This window comes from Mytilus edulis, chromosome 12 (genome assembly GCF_963676685.1).
Source record: "Mytilus edulis chromosome 12, xbMytEdul2.2, whole genome shotgun sequence".
Lineage (NCBI taxonomy): Eukaryota > Metazoa > Mollusca > Bivalvia > Mytilida > Mytilidae > Mytilus > Mytilus edulis.
Window position 1 is genome coordinate 77,060,399 of NC_092355.1, and position 19,325 is coordinate 77,079,723.

General features: G+C 33.7%; 2 protein-coding genes across 2 annotated transcripts in view; one reads left to right on the plus strand and one right to left on the minus strand.

The window, feature by feature from the left end:
- The first annotated feature begins 9 nt into the window (after window positions 1-9).
- LOC139499181 (2-aminomuconic semialdehyde dehydrogenase-like) lies at window positions 10-16,669 on the plus strand. Its single transcript, XM_071287862.1, has 9 exons — window positions 10-301; window positions 1,783-1,983; window positions 3,696-3,907; window positions 5,359-5,525; window positions 9,901-9,971; window positions 10,519-10,623; window positions 12,089-12,254; window positions 13,170-13,379; window positions 16,201-16,669. The coding sequence occupies exons 1-9, from the start codon at window positions 114-116 to the stop codon at window positions 16,345-16,347; spliced, it is 1,467 nt and encodes a 488-aa protein (XP_071143963.1). The 5' UTR covers window positions 10-113; the 3' UTR covers window positions 16,348-16,669.
- Window positions 16,670-17,612: 943 nt separating this feature from the next.
- LOC139497204 (pre-mRNA-processing factor 6-like) overlaps window positions 17,613-19,325 on the minus strand; it is a 40,125-nt gene continuing 38,412 nt past the window's right edge. The window contains exon 24 of the mRNA XM_071285313.1: window positions 17,613-18,387. Within this exon, the coding sequence (XP_071141414.1) occupies window positions 18,235-18,387 (153 nt within the window). The 3' untranslated portion in view covers window positions 17,613-18,234. The remainder of the gene's footprint in view (window positions 18,388-19,325) is intronic.

Here is a 19,325-nt window from a genome sequence, read left to right on the forward strand (position 1 = left end):
TTGTTACCAGTCTAAAAACCAAACCTCCAGTATTGTCCAATCAAAATTTTGATGAAGAAAAATTGTCAATAAGGTCAAGGACGATTTCGGAACCTCTTTCGACTTTACCATTTATGAACAGAACGACCATAATGAGTGATATGTTGGTTATTGAAAATTTTATTAACGGTGAATTTGTCCCTACAAATTCACATATTGACAGTTTTGACCCTTCAACAGGTTCAGTTTGGGCAAAGATTCCTGATAGTGACGAAACAGACATAAATAAAGCCGTAGATGCAGCTAAGAAAGCTTTCCAAAAGTAGGTCAAAGTCAAAAAGTTTTAATTGAGAATATCTATATCTATAATGCTTTAAGTTCTCTGCTGGTGTTTTCGCAATGTCACATGACCAAAGGGCAGGGAAACTCTCTTGCTTAGGATGGAACAAAGTGCTACATAGATGCTAAATCAATCAACTCTTGATCAACAGGAATTTGATACAAGTATTGCACACTGTTAATGACTGTTAGTGTTATTAATTTTTTGAGGGTTTTGATACTTTTATACATCTATCCCTATTTGGAAATCTGCACTAATTGACAAGAGAATATGGGCCACTTGAACTATCGACTTCAAACAACAATCATTTATATATTGCGGACGGTGGTAAAGTGGTATTTTCGTGGAACATGTTTTGCCATTTTGATTTCACATGCAGCCGTGAAAAAGGTTTGTTATTCATCATGTTTCGTGAAATCGGTAAAAAGATCAACGTGCAAGACATTTTTATGCCCCACCTAATGATAGTAAAGGGGCATTATGTTTTCTGGTCTGTGGCTCCGTTCGTCCGTCTGTGCTTCTGTTCGTCTGTCCGTCTGTGCGTCCGTTCAGGTTAAAGTTTTTAGTCAAGGTAGTTTTCAATGAAGCTGAAGTCCAATCAACTTGAAACTAAGTACACTTGTTGCTTATGATATGATCTTTTTAATTTTAAAGCCAAATTAGACTTTTTACCCCAATTTCACGGTTCACTGAACATAGAAAATGAAAGTGTGAGTTCAGGTTAAAGTTTTTGGTCAAGGTAGTTTTTGATGAAGCTGAAGTCCAATCAACTTGAAACTTAGTAAACTTGTTGCTTATGATATGATCTTTTTAATTTTAAAGCCAAATTATAGTTTTGACCCCAATTTCACGGTCCATTGAACATAGAAAATGAAAGTGGGAGTTTCAGGTTAAAGATTTTGGTCAAGGAAGTTTTTGATAAAATTGAAGTCCAATCAACTTGAAACTTAGTACATATGCTCCCTATAGTATAATCTTTCTAATTTGAATGCCAAAATTAGATTATTACCCAATTTCACGGTCCATGGAACATGGTAAAGGATAGTGCGAGTGGGGCATCCGTGTACTTTGGACACATTCTTGTTAATTCTTTGTTCATTGTGAAATTGCAATGTCATTGAATGTTATTTCGGTCAGATACATGTACACCCCCATTATGGAGCTGATGAGGGTAAAGAAGCATCAAGATTGAAATATTTTGTGTAAACGGAACACATATATCATAATTTTTTCATGTTTATATCAAAAGTTTTAAAGAAATCAGATTTTGATGTCATTTCATTGTTTTATTAGACTAAAATTATAAATTATATTGCAATAAAATATCTTCTTTTTACTGTTGGATTTACCATGGCAAAAAATGAAGAGCCCTGGACTTGCCTTCAAAAATCCTTAATTGAGAACCCTGAGTTAATTGTTACACCAATAGATTATAAGCTTAATTTTCATTTTATTAATTACAGATGGTCATCTACACCAGTACAGGAACGTTCACGCATCATGTTAAAAATAGCAGACCGTTTAGAATCACAACTACAGTCTTTTGCTGAACAAGAATCACATGATCAAGGAAAGCCAATCTGGTTGGCTAAAGCTGTTGACATACCTAGAGCTGTTCACAATATCAGGACATTTGCAACCAGTATATTACATGATACAAACAAGTAAGGGAGCAACCATTTGATTTTATGGGTAGAAAAAAAAATTGTTCTGCCTTATTATTTAGTTGTAGTCTGTCAGGACTGCCTTTTAAGGTGTCACTCTATTAGGTCCTGCCTTTTTTATACCCCTATCCTGACTTGTTTTACATAAGTTGTCATCCTGCATTTTTTTTTGTCAAGTTGCATATCCTGGTTTTTTTAACTCAAAACTCCTATCCTGCCTTTTTTTCAAATTTTATCCTAGCTGACAAATGGCTGATGACCTTAAGCTTAGTTCTTACTTCTATATCATTGGTCTCTGGTTGATATTTGTCTCAATGGCGATTATAACACAGCTTTTTTTTTATACATTAGCTATTATCAATAAGCTATAGAGAGTACTTTTCAAGTTGAGGATAGCAGTTGTCTATTAGTATGAGGGTAGAACCAGATTTGTGAGATAAAAAATGGAGACATTTGGCAACTGTCAAGATGAAAACAGCATTAAAAGGACTATATTTCAATGTAATTTGGTTTGATTGAAAAGAAATCTCTGTAGTTTTAGAGATGAATTGGACAAAAAAATATTTTGTTTAAGGAGGTAGACCTAGGTTAAGGGAGATAACTCTTTAAATCAGTCAAGCGTTTGTAAAAGTCAAGTTCACCAATATATTTTAAGCATTTACCTGAAACAGATTGAAAATAATCTATGTAACCTAGAAGCTTAGAATATGTTTTTGAAAATGGTTGAAACAAACGTACTGATGATTTTAAGAGTTATTTCCCTTAACCTAGGTCTACCACCTTAAAGAGTAGTTTCCCTTTGACTTGTGATTTATATACAAAACAATACTGTTAATGCAAAACAAATATGATTTACACATGAAACATCAACAAACAATTAAAATTAAAAGCCCCTGATGAAGGACAGGCACATACTAGTTGGAATACGTGGCATGTGGTAAACTAGAATTTTTTAGAGTAAAAAAGGCAAAAAAAACAAATGAACCAAAACTGTTTATCTGTGAATAAAATGTAAGGTTTTTCTTTTAACATCAATGGTTGATTTTGTATAATTTGTATTACTCAAACTATGAAAGGTTTTATCTTCAGTCCAATAAAATTTCCTGTTATATAAAATTGAGAATGGATATGTGGGGAATGTGTCACAGAGACAACACAACGATCAAAGAGCAGAAAACAGCCTAAGGCCACTAATGGCTCTTCAACACAGCAATAGGATCCCACATCCCAAGGCGGGCTTTAGACAGACCCACACAGATGTGAACTAGTTCTCTGGAATTGGTCATCACACTAAACATGCTTAACTTCAAAACATATAAATTAACTAAAATAAAAAACAACAACATACAAGTCAAACAAAGGCCAGCATGAGGCTCCTGACTTGGGACAGGCCGGCTTTATACAGCCCCACAAAGATGTGAACTAGTTCTCTGGAATTAGACGTACACTAAACATGCTTAACTTCAAAATATATAAATTAACTAAAATAAAAAAACAACATACAAGTCAAACAAAGGCCAGCATGAGGCTCCTGACTTGGGACAGGCGTAAATACTGTATGTGGTGGGGTTTAACACTTTTATGAGATCTAATATATATATATTACTACAGGTCATCAGTTATGGACAGAGTTTGATGCTTATAATTACACAATCAAACATCCAGTGGGCTTTTTTTTTCGAGATCTAATACATGTATATATATTACTACAGGTCATCAGTTATGGATGGAGTTGATGCCTTTAATTACACAATCAAACATCCAGTGGGTGTTGCTGGCCTCATCAGTCCTTGGAATCTACCATTGTATCTACTGACCTTTAAACTTGCCCCAGCCATCGCAGCAGGAAACACAGTGGTTGCCAAGCCAAGTGAAATGACTTCAGTCACAGCATGGATGCTAGCTAAAATCTTCAATGAATGTGGTAAATATACAAATTTTCAATGAATGTGGTAAATATACAAATTTTCAATGAATGTGGTAAATATACAAATTTTCAATGAATGTGGTAAATACAAATTTTCAATGAATGTGGTAATTATAAATATACAAATTTTCATTGAATGTGGTAAATTTACAAATTTTCAATGAATGTAGTAAATATACAAATTTTCAATTAATGTGATAAATATACAAATTTTCAATTAATGTGATAAATATACAAATGATAAAATGATCATGATGATTGTGGTAATTCTTTTTAGAAAGTTTTAAAGAAAATGTTTTTCTTTGAAAATTTAATTCCTGGTTAATTTAACATTAACCTTGGAAAAACAGAAACTTTAGTATTTCTGGAATAAAAATGAATTCATAAAAAAGTTATTTTGATAAAAGATTCGTAAAATTTATTAAACTTTATGAGATTTAATTAAAACAATGATGATTATATGAAAGATTGAAGGAATAAGGTCTATATAACATGTTTAATTAAGGACATCATTCGTAAATATAGCTCAACATGCAGTCTTCTTATATGTTCAGGTATTTCACATCCAATTTTTTGTGAAAATATTCTTTATAAAAATGTCAGTATATTCACCTCAGAAACTAACAAAACCTTTAACATGTTTAAATAGACTTATTAAGAAGGGATATAGTTACGATACTGTTGTCAGGTCATTAAAGATTGCATATTTTGGCGTTAATATTGATTCACTTATCATGCTTATAGGGTCTTTGCATCGGAACTAAACACATTTATTCAAAAACCAGTTGTTGGCGTGACACAGGTCATGTTCTTCTCATATATGTTATGATGGTATGATACTAAACCCCTAACGGAAAGGATTGTGCCTGGTATTTATATGATGAAATCATAATCTTTCAATCAGTTTAATTGAAGTCTGGAGCTGGCATGTCAGTTAACTGCTAGTAGTCTGTTGTTATTTATGTATTATTGTCATTTTGTTTATTTTCTTTGGTTACATCTTCTGACATCAGACTTGGACTTCTCTTGAACTGAATTTTAAATGTGCGTATTGTTATGCGTTTACTTTTCTAAATTGGCTAGAGGTATAGAGGGAGGGTTGAGATCTCATAAACATGTTTAACCCCGCCACATTTTTGAGCCTGTCCAAAGTCAGGAGCCTCTAGCCTTTGTCAGTCTTGTATTATTTTAATTTTAGTCTCTTGTGTACAATTTGGAAATAAGTATGGCGTTCATTATCACTGAACTAGTATATAATTGTTTAGGGGCCAGCTGAAGGACGCCGACGGGTGCGGGAATTTCTCACTACATTTGAAGACCTGTTGGTGACCTTCTACAGTTGTTTTTTCTATGGTTGGGTTGTTGTCTCTTTGACACATTCCCCATTTCCATTCTCAATTTTATTAATCAGATATTAAATAACTATGGTAAAATTGATATTTATTTAGGACTTCCACCTGGTGTAGTAAATTTAGTATTTGGTGTTGGACCAAAGGCCGGAGAAGCCATAGTAAAGCATCCAGACATTCCTTTAGTATCATTCACTGGTGGAACTGCTACAGCCAAACGTTTGAGGGCGTCGGCAGCACCATTCTGTAAAAAACTATCATTAGAGGTAAGTTGTTGTCCACTATTAGAACTGCTACAGTCAAACGTCTGAGAGCGTCGGCAGCACCATTCTGTAAAAAACTATCATTAGAGGTAAGTTGTTGTCCACTATTAGAACTGCTACAGTCAAACGTTTGAGGGCGTCGGCAGCACCATTCTGTAAAAAACTATCATTAGAGGTAAGTTGTCCACTATTAGAACTGCTACAGTCAAACATCTGAGAGCGTTAGCAGCACCTTTCTGTAAAAAACTGTCATTAGAGGTAAGTTGTTGTCCACTATTAGAACTGCTACAGTCAAACGTTTGAGGGCATCGGCAGCACCATTCTGTAAAAAAACTATCATTAGAGATGAGTTGTTGTCCACTATTAGAACTGCTACAGCCAAATGTTTGAGGGCGTCGGCAGCACCATTCTGTGAAAAACTATCATTAGAGGTAAGTTGTTGTCCACTATTAGAACTGCTACAGCCAAACATCTGAGAGCATCGGCAGCACCATTCTGTAAAAAACTATCATTAGAGGTAAGTTGTTGTCCACTATTAGAACTGCTACAGCCAAACGTTTGAGGGCGTCGGCAGCACCATTCTGTAAAAAACTGTCATTAGAGGTAAGTTGTTGTCCACTATTAGAACTGCTACAGTCAAATGTTTGAGGGCGTCGGCAGCACCATTCTGTAAAAAACTGTCATTAGAGATGAGTTGTTGTCCACTATTAGAACTGCTTCAGCCAAACGTTTGAGGGCATCGGCAGCACCATTCTGTAAAAAACTATCATTAGAGGTGAGTTGTTGTCCACTATTAGAACTGCTACAGCTATACGTTTAAGGGTGTCGGCAGCACCATTCTGTAAAAAACTATCATTAGAGGTAAGTTGTTGTCCACTTTTAGAACTGCTACAGCCAAACGTCTGAGGGCGTCGGCAGCACCATTCTGTAAAAAACTATCATTAGAGGTAAGTTGTTGTCCACTATTAGAACTGCTACAGCTATACTTCTGAGAGCGTCTGCAGCACCATTCTGTAAAAAAACTGTCATTAGAGGTAAGTTGTTGTCCACTATTAGAACTGCTACAGCCAAACGTTTGAGGGCGTCGGCAGCACCGTTTTGTAAAAAACTATCATTAGAGGTGAGTTGTTGTCCACTATTAGAACTGCTACAGCCAAACGTCTGAGGGCGTCGGCAGCACCATTCCGTAAAAAACTATCATTAGAGGTAAGTTGTTGTCAACTATTAGAACGGCTACAGCCAAACGTTTGAGAGTTTGGCAGCACTGTTCTGTAAGAAGCTGTTATTAGAGGTGAGCTGCCATTCTGTGGTTTTTGGAAAATGATGCAGTCATTGTTCCATTACTGGCGACCTGAACTTCATTACATTTCTCTGCCTACCGCGCTTGGTTTCGTATTTACTATTTTCTATACAAACTGGAATTTGCTTGTGTTATCATTATGCATGAGAGGTCATCGTGTAGTAATCAGTCAGGAACCAGTTTACAAACTAACTGGTTTCTGCTTGTATTCCACTACACTCGAACAAAGTGTTGTAGTTTTACGGGAACCAGTTTAGAATTTGTAAACTACAAAACGTAATCGGGTATTGTTCATTCCGTTTTGGTGTTTTATACCGACTTTTATGGTTTGAATAACCTTAAGACCCTTCAAACATTAATATGATAGGTATATTAAAGACTGTTTTACAAAATGATGGAACTGTTTTGCTTTCAAAGTCGTACTATAGTGATATCTGTTATGTACGGATTTCCACTCTCACCGGTTAATTTCTTCTTTTACACGTGCTTTTGAAACTTTCTGTTTAAACATCGCAAGTTTTAAAATTGTTTTTTGAGTGAATTTAACTTATTTTAACAATCATGAAGCGTTCCAGAATCATTTTCAAGCAGTTTCTTCTTCTCTTTGATGATGGAAAATAGGTTTTTCTCAAGAAAATACCGCAAACGATCGCAGAGGAATTGAGACGTACAAGTTAAGTCGGCACCTGGTTAAATTGGCATCTAGTCAAATCGGCACCTATTTGACGTCAATTCGGCATCCAATAATATTTGTTATAATATTTTCTATTCAATTAATTAATAACTGTTACCAAGTACATAGTGAATATGTTGTTGTGTATTTAGGTAAACAACGAAACCAAAGTGAAATTATGTTGTTGTGTATAAAGGTAAACAACGAAGCCCTTACCCAAGCTGTTGTTTTAACAATTAGACAATTATTAAAATAAAATGGAAAACTGTGAGTCCCTTTCAATAAATCAAACTTTCATGCCAAATAATAAGCAAATTTAAGGTGTTTTTTTCAGTAAAGTTTAAAAAGCATTAAACAAACAATCCTGTAAAATGCTCAACTGGTTTAAATAATGCATAAAAATATCCAATATCTCATTTATTAGTCCAAATAATTATGACGTCTGGCAAGGCTATTTTATTTTTTTTCTGTGATGTCTTCCTACGAAGTTCGTAGGAAGGCTTCGTAGGAAGGCGTCCCAGAAAAAAATTAACATAGCCTTGCGGTCATAGAAAGGTGTCCCAGAATAAAATTTAAAAAGCCTTGCCAGACGTAATAATTATTTTGACTACTCATATATATATCATTAAAAATACACCAAAAAAGTCATTAAGTTGAGAAAAATAAATATATACAAAATGTACATGAACACCCAAAAATGTGAAAGTTAGTATTTAACTCTTTTTGCTTAAATACTGAAAAAAATTCTGGCAACCCCTTACTTATTTTTACTCTTTTTGCTTAAAATACTGTTCAAATTTATATTTAACATGGGTGACGAATTGACTATATCAGGTGTCGATTTAACCAGGTGCTGATTTGTCCAGGTGCCGGTTTGACTAGGATTCTTTGACAAGTGTTTGAAATTACCTGAGTTTCATTAGACCTTTGATAACAGTAACAAAAAGATTATTTACTTAATATTTTGTGGGAGAAGGGGGTTCAGACTATGTGGTATCAGGTCTATTCGTGCCCAATACACGTTCGCACCCTACACGTTCGCACCTCGCACGTTCGCACCCAAGGTCTGTCTGCACTCTACTCATTCGTGCCCAATTTTAATTCAAATTCAAGTTGAATAATTGGAAAATCATGATTGTTGTTTTAAATTGCTTTGGTGTAAATACTGAATGTATTTATAGCTTGGTATGAGTAAAACATTGAAGATTTTAAAGGAAAAACACAAAAGATAATTGTTTTTAACAGCTTGGTCCCTTTGATCTGAAACAACAAAACAATAAAATATAGGAACCAAAATATAGCAATCCACTATTATAACCAAAACATGATAAAATCTATTCAACACACAGAAAAAAACATAGTCAGAATCTCACTTCATTTTGAAAGAAGTCAATGAAACAAAGTTATAGCAATACACTAACCAAAACATGATTAAGAGTTATTCAACACAAAATAAAACGTTGACAAAATACCACTTTATTTAGAAAGGATTATTATAATTTTTAACAATACGCTATCTAAAACATGATTAAGATTTATTCAACACAAAAAAAAATGCTGTCTCACTTTATTTTGAGACAATGACAACAATTATACTTATTAGAAAACACTTGCTTACAGAGTTATTAAACACAAAACCAATTAAGATTGGGTGCGAACATGTAGGGTGTGAAAGTGAAAGGGGCGAACATGAGTGGGCGCGAACGGACCCGGATTCAGACTATGTACCAGTGAGAAATATACAATAAAATTGAGAATGGAAATGGGGAATGTGTCAAAGAGACAACAAAGCCTTTCTACAGTATTTATTTGTACAATTCAGGTAGTCTTGACCTATTCATTTGTCTTAAAAAAAACAGCCAGTTGTCACCTTCACTTCACACACACACACATATACGAATATCAATTATATGCTTACGAGACATGTTGCATTGTTAAACTAATTACGGTATGTGAAAATCAAGACTTGCATAAAAACTATCCCAATATTAGAGACAGTGGCGTCATTTTTCTTCAGAGCTTTCAGCTCTTTGATTGTACTGGTGGGACTAACACATGAGACGATTAGGCTCACCATTCCTTAAATATTTAATTGGGTTACACATGTGTTTTTTGTGTGTAGAATTATAATGTTCAAGCTCTATTTGTAAAGTTAATATTAATTAATAATTATGATTAATAGATAAGTAAGAAATTTCAACTCCTGTTTAATTAATAAGGTTAGGGTGCTTTGGAGGAGGCATGGAGATTTTTTCAGACCAGTCGCCAATTGATTTGAATTTAAAATGAAGTTTGGATTTGCCCAGATCTAATTTCCCATTTCTGTCTGTTAAATATTTTTTACCTGTTTTATGTATATGTATAATGTTTTTAAAAGTGTAGAAATATTAATGTGTGTATTGCAGTTAGGGGGCAAGAATCCAGCTGTGATATTCAACGATGCAGATTTAGACAAATGTATTCCTACAACAGTCAGGTTAGTACCCCATCAAAACTTGTATGGTTGATGATAAATGAAGATCCATTGGTTAATAACATAAAGTTAATAGATAGTTGAATAAATAGATATAGGAAGATGTGGTATGAGTGCCAATGAGACAACTCTCAATCCAAGTCACAATCTATAAAAGTAAACCATTACAGGTCAATGTAAGGCCTTCAACATGGAGCCTTGGCTCACACCTAACAACAAGCTATAAAAGACCCCAAAATTACTAGTGTAAAACCATTCAAACGGGAAAACCAACGGTCTAATAGAATAGCAAAATTAAGAGATAAAACATGAATCTCTGTGATACTCAAGCAGATTTCACTCACATCAATTTCACATGAATTTAATTTTCACCTCAAACAAGCTTATACAGGTATACTTGAAACTCACATGAAATCAATCACATGATTTTTTTTTCACATGAAATTCACATAAATTTTTAAAATAAAGTAATTGAAATAACATCTAAATTTTCACCTGACTAGTAATTTTTTTGGCTTTGATGTATGATATATGCTTTCTATTTTAACAGATCAAGTTTTATAAACCAGGGAGAAATCTGTTTGTGTACCAGTAGAATTTATGTACAGAGAGAACTGTATCCCAGATTCCTGGAGAGATTCTCTGAAGAAACCAGGTACAATAGAGGTGAATGAAGGTGACTGAGAACATAACATTCTGGAGGCAGATCCAGGTTTTTTTTCTTGGGGTTGGAACCCCATTTTTGTTTGACAGCTAATGTGGTTGTATGGGAACCTCCTTTGTAGAAATGTCTTGATCCACACCTGCACCCCAATAATATATCTGTAAATTATAAAGTACTTCTAATAAAATTGAGAAAGGAAATGGGGAATGTGTCAAAGCGACAACAACCTGACCATAGAGCAGACAAAAACCAAAGGCCACCAATGGGTCTTCAATGTAGCGAGAAACTTCCGCACCCGTAGGCGTCCTTCAGCTGACCCCTTAAAAAATATGTATACTAGTACAGTGATAATGGATGTCATACTAAACTAAGCATAGCTCAACATTAACCCTTTGCTTGATGTCTGAGAAAAATATGGTTGGACAGGTAAATACCGAAGTCTGGTTGTCTGATTGGACAAAAGACATTACATACTCGTGTTATATATGAAAATGTAGAGAGCTTGAAATCCTAAGAAAAAAAACCCCAGAAAATTACTAGAAAGAAAAAAAAAATAACAAGGTGAACTTTATATATATATTTGTTATCTTTTTAAAAAATTGTTTACTATCAAAGTCCAATACTGATACTGAGCATTTATAGGTATATTGCATTAGGCAGAAAACTTTACATTTATTATGGTTTAAAATTAACAGAGTATTAAAAGCAACAAATCTCTTTTTACTCTTTATTCAATATGCATGAGATAAGTGATGCAAAAACCAACATGACCAATCAATAAGTCTTCTTTTACTCATGCAATCTAATTAAAACTAAATCCTTGAATTGCTCTTATTTTTGTATGTCGTGCATCAAGAGTAATTCAAGGGTTTCATTTCAATTAGATTGTTGCTCATTTATATTATGTTCTGAACACCATGCACCATTTTTGGCCAGTTGGATAAAGTCCTTCATCCTAGCTCCCTGAAACTTCATTGGAAGTTTGCACATATGTTGAAGTTGTGCACCTGTTATTATGGAATTGTTTGAGGATTTTTTCTCATTTTTTCAGACTTGACAACTTAGTAATTTTTTAGCAAAATTAATGAAACAAAGTACAGTGTAACATGTCTAATCCGACACACTAGGGTATTAGAAAAAAATGTTGGATGAAGCAGGGTGTCGGAATACTCAGGTTTTTCTACAAGGATAGACATGTTTTTGGATCATAATGTTTGAATACTCAGGTGTTGGATAAGCCAGGTTACACTGTACATGTTTTGTGTAATCAACTCGTCCTACATTTTCTACCTAGTTTCCTGACACTCATGATCACAAGATGATTTCACACATTTTGAAAGTATTTTGTTTTTAGGAAATTTTACATTTACTTTTTCAAATATTTAAATGTTCATCCATTGTTGAAGAAACATTTTGCAGAAATGGCCATTTGAGATCTATTTTCATAATTATGCAGGAAGCTAGTGGTTGGAGACCCTAAAGATGATAAGTCTATCCTAGGGGCATTGATCAGTAAAGAACATTTAGCAAAGGTTAAAGGTTATGTTGAAGTGGCTGAAAAAGAGGGGGCAACAATATTATGTGGAAAAGAGGATATGAATTTACATGATAAAAATAAACAGGTAGGCTATTTTAAAAGAATTTGATATTCCCTGTGAAGAAAATTAGATTTTACTGTAAATTCAGAAATTATTGCGAGGTTTATTATTGGAAAAAATGTGACAGAGTTGTAAACGAAATAATTTAAACTCACATTTTGAAATATTTTATATGAATTAAACAGGATTTTTCTCAAAATCATAAAAATTAAAATAGCATGCAAGTCTAAAATGACAAAATCGCAATAATAAAAGCACGCAATAATTTCTGAATTTACAGTAGTATAATCTCTAATCAATATTCTTAAATTTAAAAAAAAATTCTTAAGGGGGCTCCTGGGTATAAATCAAATTTTTTGGGTTGATTTTTGTACCATATCATAAAGTAATAACTAATAGTGTAAAAAATAAAATTTGTAATGAAAAAATAAAGGTTTAATTTTTTGCTGACATTTTTGTACCCACGAGCCACATTAAATCAAAGATACATGTACTTGTTAGATTTGAGTTAATCTTTATTAAGCATTGACCTGAATTAATGTTCTTTAGGGGTAAATTGTTCATGGATGTCACATTCTATACATGATAGGGACAATTATCAAGATAAAGCCTAAATTCTTTAAACATAACAGAACATCCAATATAAGAAAATATTTTTTTACATTTTTTATGCAGAAGCATAATTGTAATTTGCTGGGTTACCATTTTTTGTGTAATTTGACTCAAAAGTTTTATTATAATAGCAATGTCTAGTGTCACTTTGGTGAAAAGGTTTCAAACCCCCTTATGGAGCTACATATATAGTTAATGCATAGACTTTCAACTCCCCATATCAAAGTTTTCCTAGTTTTGGGACCATGTGCCCTTTTTTTCAAAATTCTTGACCAACATCTGGAAACCATAATGCTTTACAAATTTTTTATCTTTATTTTATTTTAGGGATATTTCATGCGACCTACGATAGTAACAGATGTATCTGACGACTCTCGTCTGATCAAGGAAGAAATATTTGGACCTGTCACCTGTGTGATGCCATTTGATACTGAGGAGGAAGTGATACGGAGAGCTAACGATGTCCAGTATGGTCTGTGTGCCACTGTGTGGACAACAAATGCTTCAGTATTACATAGAGTGTCTAGGGCATTACAGGTAATATTACACCTTACACAAGAATGCTGGATTTTGTTTGGTTCTTAAGCTAGTATATTTTTGGCATTTTCTAACCTTTTTTCCTCACTTCAACATATTTGCTTGTTTTTCACTACTGTCGGTGAATATGCCTCAGATTCAAATCTATGCTGTGGTATTGGCCATTTTAGATATTCTTTTACCCTAGTGTGCCTTTTCCCGCCCAAATTATTTGGAAACCTTTCTCACTTTATCTAGATAATAAGGACAACATGGTTAAGCACTATTTATAGAGTTAAACTGAAAACTGTATACAAAAATATAAGACAACATGACTACATGGCACCAAACTTATGATATACATATAAAGTAGGGAAAAGACATCTATACAAAGGAACGATTTAATGATGGAATAACAATGACATTGACACATATAGATACCATGACGTTGACACATATAGATACCATGACGTTGACACATATAGATACCATGACGTTGACACATATAGATACCATGACGTTGACACATATAGATACCATGACGTTGACACATATAGATACCATGACGTTGACACATATAGATACCATGACGTTGACACATATAGATACCATGACGTTGACACACATATAGATACCATGACGTTGACACATATAGATACCATGACGTTGACACATATAGATACCATGACGTTGACACACATATAGATACCATGACATTGACACATATAGATACCATGACGTTGACACATATAGATACCATGACGTTGACACACATATAGATACCATGACGTTGACACATATAGATACCATGACATTGACACATATAGATACCATGACGTTGACACATATAGATACCATGACATTGACACATATAGATACCATGACATTGACACATATAGATACCATGACGTTGACACATATAGATACCATGACGTTGACACATATAGATACCATGACGTTGACACACATATAGATACCATGACATTGACACATATAGATACCATGACATTGACACATATAGATACCATGACGTTGACACATATAGATACCATGACGTTGACACATATAGATACCATGACGTTGACACACATATAGATACCATGACGTTGACACATATAGATACCATGACGTTGACACATATAGATACCATGACGTTGACACATATAGATACCATGACGTTGACACACATATAGATACCATGACATTGACACATATAGATACCATGACGTTGACACATATAGATACCATGACATTGACACACATATAGATACCATGACATTGACACATATAGATACCATGACGTTGACACATATAGATACCATGACGTTGACACATATAGATACCATGACGTTGACACACATATAGATACCATGACATTGACACATATAGATACCATGACGTTGACACATATAGATACCATGACGTTGACACATATAGATACCATGACGTTGACACATATAGATACCATGACGTTGACACACATATAGATACCATGACATTGACACATATAGATACCATGACGTTGACACATATAGATACCATGACATTGACACATATAGATACCATGACGTTGACACATATAGATACCATGACGTTGACACACATATAGATACCATGACGTTGACACATATAGATACCATGACGTTGACACATATAGATACCATGACGTTGACACATATAGATACCATGACGTTGACACACATATAGATACCATGACGTTGACACATATAGATACCATGACGTTGACACATATAGATACCATGACGTTGACACATATAGATACCATGACGTTGACACATATAGATACCATGACGTTGACACACATATAGATACCATGACGTTGACACATATAGATACCATGACGTTGACACATATAGATACCATGACGTTGACACATATAGATACCATGACGTTGACACATATAGATACCATGACGTTGACACATATAGATACCATGACGTTGACACATATAGATACCATGACGTTGACACATATAGATACCATGACGTTGACACATATAGATACCATGATGTTGACACATATAGATACCATGACGTTGACACATATAGATACCATGACGTTGACACATATAGATACCATGATGTTGACACATATAGATACCATGACGTTGACACATATAGATACCATGACGTTGACACATATAGATACCATGACGTTGACACATATAGATACCATGACATTGACACATATAGATACCATGACGTTGACACATATAGATACCATGACATTGACACATATAGATACCATGACGTTGACACACATATAGATACCATGACGTTGACACATATAGATACCATGACGTTGACACACATATAGATACCATGACGTTGACACATATAGATACCATGACGTTGACACATATAGATACCATGACGTTGACACATATAGATACCATGACGTTGACACATATAGATACCATGACGTTGACACACATATAGATACCATGACATTGACACATATAGATACCATGACGTTGACACACATATAGATACCATGACGTTGACACATATAGATACCATGACGTTGACACACATATAGATACCATGACATTGACACATATAGATACCATGACGTTGACACATATAGATACCATGACGTTGACACATATAGATACCATGATGTTGACACATATATAGATACCATGACATTGACACATATAGATACCATGACGTTGACACATATAGATACCATGACGTTGACACATATAGATACCATGACATTGACACATATAGATACCATGACATTGACACATATAGATACCATGACATTACAAAAAGACAGCACTGAATCACTGTTGTTATTTGATTTACTTTATTCCCAGGTTGGAACAGTATGGGCTAATTGTTGGCTAGTAAGAGATCTGAATATGCCTTTTGGTGGAATGAAGGATTCTGGGATAGGAAGAGAAGGCACAACAGATTCCATGGAGTTCTTTATGGAACAAAAAACTGTTTGTGTTAAACTGTGACCACAAAAACTGTGTGTGTGACACTGAACCACAAAAAGTAGACAAAGTTTGAAAAGCAAGATAAAAACCCTTTTGTTCATGTATATATGTGACCACAGAGAAGAAAATCAAAATTATGAAAAATGTCAATATGTTTATTTTACATACAAGCCATGGAAAATTTGTAATTTGTTGAACATTTGAATCAGTAGTTCATCTGTACCCACAAAATCAATGAAAAATTGGAATCAGTGTTATAAAAGGTACAGGGTCAACATGTTTTGTATCTAAACATGTAGACATGAGATTATCTGTTATAGCAATTAAACATTCCAAACTGAAATTCCTTGTTTACTTTTTATGTTGACAACATGTCTACACATAATTCATAAAATTGATAATTGAAATGGGAAATACGTCAAAGAGACAGCAGATAACAGCTATAGGCTATCATATCTTCTATTATTGCAGTTTTACCATATTCTGTTTTAAGATAAAATTCATGTACTGATGGCTTTTGATGTTAAAGTTGAATGATCAAATATTTTACTTAAATTCAGAAGAATTAAGCAACAAAAGTTACAGTTACCAACATATGAAGATTGAAATCTGATGGTGGTGTTAACTATTTGTATAAAGCTTTATATTTCAATAGATAGCAGACCTTAGATATTTTTGTTATGTTATAAATTTCTATCTTTATTTGAATTTATGAGAACTACATTTGGTATGTGTGTACCTTGAAAGTGTCCTCATGCCTAGCTGTCAGACTGTTTATCTCTCGACCCTATTATATGGATCAGTAAACATGTTAATGATTCTCTGGTCAAGTCCATTTCTCAGATACGATTAGAAATAAGTCTATTATATTTATTTTATGTAATGATTGTAAGGTGTACATGAATGTCCAACTGGCAGGTGCCATCTGACTATGACCTCATTTTCATGATTCATCAGGTGTTTATGTCCGTCTTGCAGGGTTTATATGACCTTGACCTCATTATCAAGATTAATTAGTCAATGTTGAGATTTTTTGGTTTCATCTTTTTTCAGGAAAAATAAGTGATATGACCACTATATTTGGTGTATGAAATGATTGCAAGGTGTACATGTCTGTTTGGCATAGTTCATCAGACCTTGACCTCATTTTCAACATTGATAAGGTTAAGCTCATGTGGTACTTGTAGTTAAACCTTCATATTACAGACTTTCAACATGAAATCAATGTGTGCGTTCTAGTTCTTTTAAAACCTTGGTAATATATATACAAGAAAATGAATACATTATTTCCAATTTCCATATTTATTTCTATCTTTCAGCACTACTATGATAAATAACATTCTTACATGAGTCTTAGATGTACAAATAACAGTGATAAATGTTGTACAATGGACAAAAGCATGAGATTGAATATTATATTTTGTCATACATTTTATAGCTTATTCAGAGAACAGTAAAATGATATTGACGTCACAATTGAAAAATGTAGAAATGAGATCAAACGAACTAAAAATGGTTAATAAACTGGTCCAAGAAAGTATCAAGAATGTGAAACTGATGTGAACATATATTTTCTTTCTATTTTCAAAAGTATCATATGTATGAAGTTAAATGGTATTGAAATTCTCAGCCTCAGAAAAATACTTTCCACGAATTTTGAAATTATGTCTTTAAGGGTATATTTGAACAAATATCCCAAACTTTGCTGGTACTGAATCTAACACCAGGCACATATTAATGTGGTAGCAGCATAAAAATTCTGACATGTTTCTTCATTCAATGGCTATATGGTGGTCATTACACGTACAAGTTCATAGTTCATCTGACATTTTCTTGTTTTTGACCTCTTTAACCACACAAAACAATGTATATTCATATAAAAATTAATACATAAACAAATATATAACATCATGTTGGTAATGGTGCAAGTTCTGATACCAGAGGTAAAATCTGTTCGGTTTTTAACCTCCAGTTTTGAATGTCTTTTGATACACGACACCAGTATTCACCATGGCGTGGATCAGCATTTATACACTTTTTACGTACTTCATTTTGTGTCTCCTGAAAAACAAAATTTTAGAAACATAAAAAATAACTGAATTGTATACTTGGATGTTGCAATAAAACAAGAATGTGTCCATAGTACAGTAACACTTTCATTTTCTATATTTAGAGGACGTGAAACTATTAAAGTAAAAACTCTAATTTGGCATTAAAATTAGAAAAAAATATCATATCATAGGAAACATGTGAACTAAGTTTAAGTTGATTGAACAAAAATGTAATTGATAATTGTAAGTATTACCCCTTAAACTGACATCTAGTCTCAAGACGGCAAAAGTTTCTAAATCAATGAACATGACGAAGAGGGCTGGGCCATATGATATGAATGTATAAAGTGAGATATGCTTAATTTGCTAATATACTGCATGCATACCAAAGTTCCTATCTTACCATCTTAAACTGATCTTATAAAAAAACTGTAACATGTGAACTATAGCTATACAAAAGTTTCAGAGTCAATAGACCATGACTCAGGGGACAGGGCCAAATAACTCCTTACAAATGAGATGTGCAAATGCTAGATACAATTGCATGTAAAATATAATTTTCTTACCTTTAGTGGTTCCCCTTAAAGTGACTTAATCACAAAATTAAATATAAAGAATGTAAAATTGAGAATGGAAATGGGGAATGTGTCAAAGAGACAACAACCTGACCATAGAATAGACAACAGCAGAAGGCCACCAACAGGTCTTCAGTGTTGACATGCTGCCTCCAATGCCAGAAGCAGCATGACCAAGTCTTACCTCTCTGACTTTGATGAGGAGAGACAAAAAAAGAGAGGAGAAAAAAAACATACTATGCTGTACAGTGACTTATAATTGCCTGTAATATACAGGTCTTTTGAACCCTGGTGCATAGTTCACTCATTGGTAATCATACCACATTTGTTTATTTTTTATATAGGTAAGAAACTTAGCTTTTAACCAGACAAG